The 11,801-nt window shown below is 43.3% G+C and overlaps 1 protein-coding gene across 2 annotated transcripts in view; it reads right to left on the bottom strand.

Moving 5' to 3' along the window:
* Positions 1-202: 202 nt before the first annotated feature.
* The window catches only part of LOC138513755 (coiled-coil domain-containing protein 86-like), an 89,204-nt gene continuing 77,605 nt past the window's right edge, over positions 203-11,801 (bottom strand). For both annotated transcript variants that reach the window (XM_069628843.1, XM_069628844.1), the window contains exon 5: positions 203-629. In XM_069628843.1, coding sequence (XP_069484944.1) covers positions 456-629 — 174 coding nt within the window. In that variant the 3' untranslated portion in view covers positions 203-455. The remainder of the gene's footprint in view (positions 630-11,801) is intronic.

The raw sequence follows: 11,801 nt of genomic DNA, 5'->3' as shown, positions 1-11,801 counted from the left end.
ATCCAAGCCTACCAGGCAACCTTTTATTTTGTGGTTAATTTAGAAAGGAGTGACAACCCTAAGAGCAGGGGTAGTTAGGTGAATCACTCAACAGATTAGATTCCTGCAATCCAAGACACATGTCATGTCTATTTTAGTATACTACCTTAGGGCAAATGGCACTCAAGGGGTTAATTGTTTGCAGTTAAAACAAGACCATGGCTTATATGGAATAAAGTCCTTTATTACATCAACGCAAGGCATTGCTTAACTCACCTCTACAAGGAAGCTTAATGTGTACTTCCAACAGCTCCATCAATATGTGCATAGTGGAGGCATCTAACTTCCAACATTGGTACGCACCAGAAACACGCAGTTCATAGAGGCAAGTGTTGTGTGCATTCCATCACAATTGACATTTTGAAACAAGGTTCTGACAAACCGCAAGTGTGAATGTTCCTTCACTCCCACAACACTCAATTTGTGTTCTGCTCTGCCTCGGTTTTGGGCTTCATCTTGCCCATGGACTTCACTTTGCCCATATTCTTCTGTGCACCATGACGGCCTTGAAGTAGAGTCAGTGTGTCCCTCTTCTCGATCCGGCGAAGCTGCTTCTTCTTAGCTCGCTTGAGTTTAGCGAGATTCGTGATCTAAGAGTGGAGAAACAAGAATTTGGATAAACTGCACTGTGAAGCCCAAACATGAGAATAGCAAGACCTAGTAAGTCAAAAAAACAAACAAGATTGTTAAATATTCCAAAACACAGCCTTTAGAAATTGCCCTTAGGAACCCATTTCCAAAACAGATAAATCTTGATTAATCAATCCTTTATTCGAAAGACTGCAGGGTCACCAGAGTCCCAGTGATTGGATGAACAATGTGATAAAGGCTTTACAGAAACACTCCTTGTACAATCATATTGGAGTACTTACGGCAATCCTATGGTAGAGTATCAGCCAAATATTATATACTGCACTCTCAAGAAAGCCTTGGCCACAGAGGGAAGACTAGAAATCTCGGCTTGGAGCTCTGCTTTAGGCATATCCAGAAATGGGACAATGAAGGATAAAGTTGCTGGACAAAGATTCTAGACAGGACCTCAATATGAAATCAAAACGTAATCCACAGGTGTGTCAGAGTGTCCGGTGTGCCGTGAATACTGAGGATTTCTTGGGACTGCTGCTAGAAATCACTGCTGGAAAACAATTTTTTTTTTTGCTGCCTTGGAACTTTACATTGGAGTCTGCTTTCACTTCGCAGACACAGGAGTCTGCTTTCACTTGCTGTTGCCCTGCCTGCACTGACGCTCCACCTCCCTACGCCTGCTTGCTTCATAAACCGGAAGTCAAGCGAAGCATAGCGGAGTGTGTCAGAGTGTCCGGTGTCACATGGTAGGTGGAGTGTGGAGTGCTAGACCCCAGCGCCGTAAAAGATCTTCTAAACTTCAAAACACAAAGGAAGGTAAGCCTTCCTTTTTTATTCTTCTACACGGGTCATCGGGATTAAGTGAAGAAGAGCACGGAAATGCTCTTAAGGAGAGACAATGAACAAACTGGAGGGGCTGAGGGCACAGCTGGGGACACAGATATCACCTGTTCCACCCCCTCCTGGGTTGCGGAGGCAGAACTACAGTTGGAGGTCCCTGATCCCCTATTAAACGAAAACCCTTGCCCCTTTAACATTCAAGTGAAAATTGGAGCAAGCACAGCTCTATACATAGATAACTGGGTGGGGGCACCCAATACTGGGGAAACACCCAAAGTCACAGGAGCCGCCATGGATGACATCGAAATTGTAGCAGGAAGCCAACAGACGGCCGCTGAGCATTCGGCAAATCAGGTCACACAAAAAACAGATAAACCAGTAGAAACCCAAACGCAAAATCTGGTCAGTTCGCCAAATCCAACATGGAATGTTTCTACTATTGAGCATTGGGCAAGCCCAAATGAGGCAAGCATAGGTGACAACACCAGTCTAGGGCCTGCATCCAGTGGGATAGAAAAATCGAACTTACCAACATCGGGGGAGCATCACATACAGAAGATCCTGAAAAGAAAAAACTCAGAGGCAGAAGAAGAAAGGCCATGGGTGGAGTCAGCAAAGTTGGAAGGCTGTGCGGGAGCAAACCCAAGGAACCATCTTAGCCCCCCCCCCCAGCCAGATATACAGTTAAGAGGACGAAATACCCGACCAACCAAAAGGAAGGTGCCCCCAGAAGCATTATATGGAAACCATTTACTGCAGGACCATTGCCAATAAACCTAACAAAAGGGGGGACCAAAACTCCAACCATCACAAATGGAGGGAGCATAGTTACCTCAGTAAACGCAGGACAGACCCTTAGCCTCAGTTTTGGCAGCAGGAGCTCTGCCTGTACGAATCAATTAAAGAAAACGACAGGAGTGGAAATCTCAGACGCAGTTTTGTTGGAAACGTCAATGGACATGGAGAACGCATTAAGAGATAAGTTTACAGGAATCAAAAATGTTGACAAAGCAAAAGGAACGAGTGCCAAAGTAGCTACTGAAGACAAATTGATGCAAACGTTGCCACCAAACCAAGTGGGAAGCGTAGACCAGGTCATATCAGGCCGAACAATGGAAGACAATTTCCTAATGGTCGCAACTTTGTCAGGTGTCCTAGCACCCTTCATGAAATTGTACGAGGATATCGGACACACTAAGATCATTCTACAATACTTGCTATGGTTCACACTAAAACAATATTTGTGGAGGGCTTTATCTCAGCAATCCAAAACAACTTGGACAACCGTACCGCCAACGTCACCCAACTGCTACATGACATAATCGAACCTATACTAAAAGAGAGAAAACTAGGGAAGTCAAATCCAAAAAGCAAGGAACCAATAAGGAAAGACTCTGGAATAATGACCACACAAGAGGTCAGCCCAGTCATAGAAAAAGAAAACAAAGCTGGATCCAACGAGCAAGAAAACAAAGGAGAAAGGTCCACGGCAACACCGGTAAACGTAGAAGAGGTCGCAGAAACCCAAAGTGCGTCCGTTACGGGACCGCGAGCAGCCCAAAGTGAAGAGAAGGGGGGGGAGGCAAAACGAAGACGGACCCACCCTGGCCGAGGACTGCACCAGCAATAATCTTTTGAGAGGAAAAATAAAGAGCACATCATCTGATCCAGATATAAGAAATGAGCCAACGAAATCACTAGAGACTGAAGTGGAAAAAGAAACCCTAAACAGAAGTGCCAGGGAAGGGCTAAACAATTCTACAGAAATAGTGGAGGCTATCGCTAGTAAAAAAAAAAAAAACGACAAGGCCTGAAGACCCCACCACTGCGGATAAGTGTCGGGAGAAAGGAAAGAAAAAGGGGAACGTGTGTGAGATCTTCAAAACAAGAGACAACACAGGAGGGAAAAAAAAAAAAATCAGAGGTCATCACAAGATCACAGGACCCACTAAAAAACAGAAAAATCAACCACCAGTAAAAGCCACAAGCAGTAGCAAAAGCCGGGCATTTATGAAAAATTTGACAATACCAAAAGAACAACAGAGTATAATTGACAGCTAAGAAACAAGAAAAAGGTCAGAACAAAAGACTGAAGGACAAAAGATCTTAGAAATCGAAGAAGACGATTGTCCTGAAAATGACCAGCTGGATCTCTACATACCCGGTCTCAGATGATGAAGACAAACAGGGAATAAGAGGCTTCAAAGAGGTAGAGGCAGAAGACTCCTTGAGTGAGGAGCATACAGACTATAGTGAGTGATACCTCATCTATAATGTCAATACAGACCGAAAACGAGACAGACAACAAAAAAGTTCCAGATACTCATACAGAAAAGGATGCATTGAGAAAAAACCGGGATCTAAGTGAAAAAACTCAGAAGAGTGAACGTAGAGGTCGAGAAAGGAACGTGGGGCGGTCTGAGACCCGGAACCACGGAACCAGTCGGGAAAGTGAAACAAGATACAGCAAAAAGCGGACCGAGATGGAGGAAAGAGATCGGCATCAACAAAAAGAGGGGGGAAGAGACCTACAGCGCAAAACAAGTGCTGGTGACAGTTATAAACAACCAGGGCATGTCCTAGAACGTATCCTTCATTATGAAGACCGACTAATTCACAACAGAACCAATGTAATAAGATTACTCCACCATATACCGGCATTAAGACTAATTATAACAGACGACCTGGCGATCGTGGAATTCGTCGAGGAAGATCGCACTGATAAAGTAATTCTGCACACAAGATCAAATCTGGTGAGACAACTACTACTGGAAGAAGCCCCGCAATTAAGACCAATGGGTTTTGACTTACAAGAAAGTGACGAAGTCCTAAAAACCCAGGAGAGAGTAAAGAAACACTTGGTGAGACAGATCAACAGAAAAGAGAGAGACCAGTAGTGTTAAAACAAATAGAGCATCAGCAGTGAGAAGGGGCAACCAGAACACACAAAGCTCAAACAATAGAAGTCAACATCTAGGAGAAGAAAACGAAGTGGCAAGGTGGAAATGGTTGGAAAACATGATTGATGACAAAACAAACACCCAATAACATAAAACAGTAAAAAGTGTGGGTTCATGGAGCCTGGGAAGTTGGAACACTAGAGGCTCTACCCACCTTTTTACTAAGGGAGCGCTTCAAAAAGAGAACTTTAGTGTGATGTGCCTACAAGAAACATGGCTGTTGCAACCACCGACACTGGAAGGTTACGTGGTTCTGCTAAATCTAGCGGTCAAAGGTCAAAAAGGCAGACCCATGTCAGGCCTACTTATAGCCATCAAAAACGATCTGGATTGGCAAATCCTGGAGGAGTCAAACCCAAATTTATTCATCCAGATGGCAGTGTTACAGCTTGACAAAAAGCCAGTAAAATACTAATATTGATCAACATATACTGGAACCCAGCAAATTTATCAAACGAAAACCTACCAGATAAAATAGCAGAACTAATTGATGAACAAAGAGAAAAATGGACTGATCCAATATTCATATTGGCAGGAGATCTAAATTGTTCATGCCTGAACAAGGACAACCAACCCGAATACGATACAACAACTGCCTCAGCAAAGGAAAAAAGAGGAACAATGTGGAATCGTATGGTACAATCAAGGGACTGTTGTTCTGAATGGAAAGGTGAAGGGGGACCAACCAGCAAAACCTACTTGGAAGGGAACACAATCAGTAGAGATCCTGGATTACATTTGCATTTCAAGCAACTTGTAGATAACACCCAGACCTTGAAAGTAATCCCAACAGTAGAAAGTGACCACAATCTGTTAAAACTGACGTGCAAAAACATAAGCAATAACAAGATTGGAACCTACAACCAGAAGGTGGTCCTAGACCAAAGGGGTATTAAATTAAGGATCAGACCAGAGAAAACAAGAGAACTAAACCATAACCTAAAACAAATGATTGACGCTTGAAAACGAACAAAGCCAAAAAAGGATGGACTACACCCCCCCTTTTCAGAGCATTTGTTACAGAAAGGAAGCTTGGAAGTAACCATCAAACAACGACTCACCAAAATCAGTATGACAGTCGCATACGAGAAAGGAAAAAAGCATTAAGGAGAGATTAGACTACTAAAAAAGACCAAACGCGACAACTGGAGTAAAGAGATACACAAGTTATAACAAAAGTACAGAAACTGGTTACACTTACTCAAGACATTGCTAAACCAGGACGCAGAAAGAATGTTGGGGAAAATAAGATCTAAAAACACAGCTGAAATTTGGGCAATCAACGAAGCCTCAAGCAATAAGTCAAATGAACCCAATAAGTGCTTCATCATGGGTTAAGTATTATACACAGCTGCAAGGGGAAATTTACATCGACCCAAAGCGGAAATCAATGACAAACAAAAATGAGGCAGTAATAGATATCAGTATTGAGGAAATAGAAAACATCCTGAAAAAATTTAAAGACTCGAGAGCCCCAGGGCCCGACGGGCTCACGAATGTAATACTGAAAAGCAACATAGGTGAATGGGCCAAATTCCTTCAACTTCTATTCAACCACATATTAACAGAAAAAAATCCCGGATTCCTGGTGAAAGGCAATAGTGGTACCCATTTTCAAAAAGGGTCTCAGAACATCAGCAGACAACTACAGACCGATTGCATTACTGGACGTGGTGGGGGAAGGTCTTTGCGTCCACACTATTGAAAGCATTAAACCACTGGGTACAGCAAAGTGGACGTCATGATCCTTGGCAATCGGGTTTTGTGAAGGGGAGAGGCACAGCACTCACCATTTTCCTGATTAACTTATTGAAAGCCAGAACACAAAGGAACAAAAACCAAAGAATCTACATCGCGTTTGTAGACTTTTTGAAAGCTTTCGACACCATAAAAAGAGCCAAACTATGGAAGAAAATGGAAAATTGGGAATGTCCTCAGTCATTGGTGGAGAACATCAAGGACTTGTACACGGACACAAACATCAGAGTCAGACTGGATACAGCGGGTACACTAACAGACAAAATTCAGATAAAAATTGGCTTAAAGCAAGGATGCCCGCTGGCACCGGAACTGTACAATCTGTTCACGTCAGATCTGGAAGATTCATTTGAGTCCACCCGCTGCTTTCCACCAAAAATAGCAGGAACGCCAATTGGGAGACTGCTTTACGCAGACGATATCGTCCTGATGGACCAAACCCAAATCGGCTTGCAAAGACAGCTTACATCATTACAGTCGTATGTGGACTCAAATGACCTGGTTATAAACCCAGAAAAATCAAGAATTCTGAAGTTAGGCCCAGGAGGTGGTAAAGCCAGAGGGGAAAAAATTAGGATGGTCTCTGAGAAACAAAAAAAATCCTGGAAGTCGAAGCATTCACGTACTTAGGAGTCTGTATAGACAACACGAAGAACAATACGCCAAGAATAGCTGGGCTAAAAAGAAAAGCAACCAATCTAGCTGCCCAAGGGAGAATTCTGCGTAAAAGATACTGCAGATTTACCTTATCACCTCTAATAGCCTTTTAAAGGATGAAAGTGGTGCCAATACTAACATATGGGGTAGAATCACCAATCCCCTTACAAGCTCAAACATGGTCAATCCTGGAGGGTCTGTTTTGGAGGAAAGCTTTACAGCTGCCTAAATCAGCCCCAATACAGCAGATGAGAGCTGGCTCTGACATCACTCAAAACAATAGTGGTATGGAAAACACTAAGTTTCTATCGGAAATGTCTTGAGGAAAACACCACGGGTGGATTTGGGGTGTTGAAAAAAGCCCTAAAAGACCAATCCGATGTAATCCTAACAGACTGGCAAAAGTCATGTCGAGGGATCCTAGTGAACCTCAGCGAGTCAGGATGACTTATGGATTAACCCAGACAAAACTAAAAAGAAACTATACATGGCAGATTGGATCGAAACCCAAGAAGATAACTTTAAATATAAAGGTTACGAAGACTTCTGGGCCCAGCCACGAAAACTGAATCAGATCCCGAGCTATCTGACTTTATTCCCCAATTGGTACTTCCGAGACCTTTCCTGAGATTCAGATTGTAATATTTCTCCTGTTGGTAAAATGTTCAAAGAAGAAAAAGGCTGGACATCAGGGAAAGCTGCAGAATGTGCAAAAAAAAAAAGATAGAATCTCTGAAACACCTCATACTACAGTGTACCGGTTTAAGGAAAGAGCGAGAGTAGTGCTTGGGGGACATCCTTAGAAGCTACACGACAAGGAATGTCGATGAGTGATGGACTCCTCTTGTAGAAGGAGAAAAAATGAAAACGACATTAGCACTCATAAAATTAGTGATTTTAATCCTTAAGAAACCAGAGGAGATCAACAACATAACCCAGGACTAATAAGATGCTACCAAGCACTGCTACCAAGATACTGTATACCAAACAAAGAATCACGATGAAACGGACATGCTCAGGTTGAAGGTTTCAAATAAGGAAACCACACAATCTGTTTAAATAAAAAAAATAAAAAAGTAATCCACAATCTCACCTATAGATTTGTGTTTGGTGGGAATGGGTGGGTGAAAGATTAAACAAGGTGGTCAAAAGCACTGAGCTACAGTTCCTTGTTGAGTAGGCAGGTTCCCAAAAAATTGTCACTCTCATTCAATGACAAAGTGTAAAGCCACAAAACGTCCCAAATGTCCATTTGGCGAGACCATTTAAAAAACACATCAACTTCAGTTTAATGAACAAAAAAAAATCCCAACAATGAGAAGTGCACAAAGTTAAATTGGTGACTTGCTTCGAAACAGGAAACCGTGCAAAAGAAAGTGTAGAGCAAGGTAAACAAAAAATGGAAGCGAAAAGGGGCTGGAAAGAAGACAGCAATTTAGGCTGCAAAATCTGCAAACGCCACGCACAGTTTCAGTTTGGCTGGGACGAAAAAGGCATTCTGTTCATGTGGCAAGCTGGCATTAACATGCACCCTCCAGCTCAGTCTCAGTCTGCATTGCTAGTTCGGGCTATAAACTGAAACTATTGTATTGAAGTACAGACGGTGTGAATTGGCAAATAAAAGGGGCACACAGCTTGCAGGCGTTTCGTCACTGCTAACCCCCAAGGCCATTCCCACCCAGTTCCTGCCCTTCCCCGCCCAAAATACATCTTCATGGGAACTTTGAGCTCGCTTTAAACAAGCCTTACCATCACAAAAGTGCCTGTCAGTATTTTCTCAAAGGACTGAGAGTTAATGACTTAATTGGAGTTGTAGACGAGTTACTGGTGTAATATAAATGTCAACCAGGTCTGCCTTCAGACACTCAATTTATAAGCACAACTCCCGTCCTTCACTGAAATCCTGTTAAAAACAATTGGGAAAGCCAACTGTTTTGGCTTGTGTATAAGTATTAGACCTATGCCAGGCACCTTTATGGCCAGCTACTGGTACCATTTTGCACCTACTACAATCAATAGCCAGTTAATATCACTACCGTTGTGCCTGGCAAGTGCCTTTCCCAAGCATACACAAAAGCCAAAACTGTAGGCCAATGCTTATTTATATTTGCAGTTAACCTTTCCCCTTTGAGTGAAAGGGGGGGGGGGGGGAAACACAAAGAAAAACTAACATCTATGGAGATCATACTGTGCCAATAGCACCAATCGCCCAATGTGTTCATAATTAGGCATGTTTTACTGCAAGGAACTTAAGGGAAATAACTTTTTTTCTTCTCTTTACAAGAATTTGGAGCTGGAAGCCATGAAAACAGAAAATACACAAGAGCGATTTCAGCGTGACCGGGCCAAGTGATTTTTTTTCCAAAATATCTTTCTGATCATATTTGTGCACATTCTTAAATAAACCGAACAAAATGCCGTCAAACGGTCCAATGCAAGTCCAAAACAAACGTTTCAACAGAAAGAAAAAAAAAAGTTGTTCATGCTGGCAAACATTCAAGCTAGTAAAAAATGTACTTACAATCGCCCCCATCAGACTAATTGCACATCATCTGCCAGCTCAAAGTTCCTAGCACTTAAAATACCCCATAGACAGTTACTAACAAGTGTTAACACTCACAAGTAAAACACACACTTCATGGGCATATTGAAAGGTCATTGTCCAGTATAATGTTGGATTGTTGATCCTTAGCAAGTTAGTCTGCTCGGTATCCCAACAGCTTCCAATCAAAGAGACTTAATGAGGATATGATAGGTTATTTATAACGCGCTTAATACCCAGAGGTTTCTAAGCGCGGACCCGGGGATTGAACCTGTGGTGCTCTGTGCCGTCTTGCTTCCAAGGCGAGCACATTGCCCCCCGAGCTATCCTCCCGAGACAGTGTGGACCTGTTGATACCACACTGACACCAGAGACTTCTCTCAAAGCAAATATAAACAAAGTGGAGGGTGTGGCCTCGCTTAATTCAGACAATTATTTAACCATCCCAAGAAAAAAAAAGTCTGAGGTAACAGGAGAATGTCCGATGCTGAACTTTGATGGAACAGGTGGTGGTTTTAACCTACCCCTCACGACCCAGATCGCCAGGTGTACAAAAGGAGATGACGTCCCAGACAAAAGGTCAACAAGAAGCGGCAATCAACTCATGACAGGGCACCAAAAGCCAAATACTTACCATACAAACCAGACGGCTCCAACAATGAAACAGGGCTCAGCCCAGTCTGACAGCTACAAGGGTGGAGGGACTGGCATTATTGCTAGTGAAAAACCCTTAGATAGGCCACCAAGGCCAGACAGTCAGCAGGTGTGGATTTGAGAGATCACCTCGGCCCACAACCTAAATACAGGCGTTGTTAGCCACAAGGATGGGGAAGGTCGAAGGGAACATTAACAACTGGGATTCACAGAGGAACAGAGTCCAGGTTGGATGTAGTGTGCAGACTCCTGGAGTCAACTCGATCAACCCTCACCAAGAAATCTTGAACTTCTAATCCAGCTCAGTTTTCTACATGCAGTGGAGTGACGGTCCGAGACCCAACTCCCCTGACCCGGCTCCCACTCCTTATCGGCCAAGCCAGATCTACTAACTAGAATGTCCTCAATAACTATTGCCTTTGCACCCTTCACAAAACTACATGAAGCACACCTTGAAGGACCATACAATGTTGACGACTATGGTCCACTCTAAATTACTATTAATGGAAGGATAAGTCCCTAGCAACGCAAGTCGTTAGAAACGTCACTTTCAACCAGGGGGAAGGCAGTGGGGGTCAAACAGGACCAGCATGTACAGTGAAACTGGAAAGAATTGTGCACAAAGAGCAAATTGATATTAAACCGGAAATGTGTAATGGACTTACTGCAACATATCCCAAACTTGTAAAATCTTATTGAATTTGTAGACTAGACTCGTATGATTAGCAGCTAAATCCATAAAACGTCCCCATTTGTGAAAGGTATACTGCTGGAAGCAGCACAAAGTCTGCAAATATTGGGTTTCGACCTCACACCGGTCAAACTGATAAAGCACACCCAACTGCCAATGACGAGGCAAAATTACCCTACCCAAGGGGTGCCACACAACAATGGCATCCTGGAACACCAGGGGGTATGGTCATCTCATGGCCAAAAGCTATGTGAATTTGGGCGACTACGACTCATTTCTCCAGGAGACCTGGCTTTGCCAGAAGCAACGTCTAGATGGATATTTGGTAATCCTTATTAGCCCAGCCACAAAAGGCACTAAAGGTCATCCAACACGAGGCCTTTTAACTGCAATTAAATCCGGGGGAAGATCTGATTGGAAGAGATTTCCTGTGCAAACAGGATGCCAAATAACACTGCAAAGTATAACCAGGCAGAAGTTAACGCTTGGCAATTATATATCTATTGGAACCCCGAGCGCAATTTCAAACGCTGTTTTCCTGATTGGGTGCATCTTTAATCGACGGCGTGTACGAAATTCACAACTTGACCGATAGGTTCTTGTGTGGTGACCTGAACGCCAGGTGTTTGATTCAGGACTAACAAAAGATTCTTTACACCAAAGCCCAGTGATGCTGAGAGTGGCTTGGCAATCCCTCATGGTTTCCAGGGACACGCACATACTGAAAAGGACAAATGGTGGAAGACCTACCTCCTTGTGTGACTTGGGCAAGAGATGGCCAAGGGTTGCTCAAATATATGTTTCAAGGAGCCTTTTACCATCTGCCACATCATTTAAAAATCATCAAAACACTCAATAGTGATCACGATTTGTTGACAATGACCTAGGCCTCAGACGCTGACATCGAATTGCTCGCGGTCACAGATTGTAATGGAGGAACTAGTCTGCGAATCTCAAAGGATTCATTTGATCTCTTATCCAGTCGATTCTCGCATGCCGCCCCCAGTAGACTACACGCCCCTCTCCAATTGTCTCTACTCTAGTACCTGGTTGGAAGACCCAGGCAGGGAGAGGG

The sequence above is a fragment of the Ambystoma mexicanum genome, chromosome 12 (assembly GCF_040938575.1).
Source record: "Ambystoma mexicanum isolate Mex_15411 chromosome 12, UKY_AmexF1_1, whole genome shotgun sequence".
In the NCBI taxonomy this organism is placed as follows: Eukaryota; Metazoa; Chordata; class Amphibia; order Caudata; family Ambystomatidae; genus Ambystoma; species Ambystoma mexicanum.
This window is presented reverse-complemented; position numbering and strand designations above follow the sequence as displayed.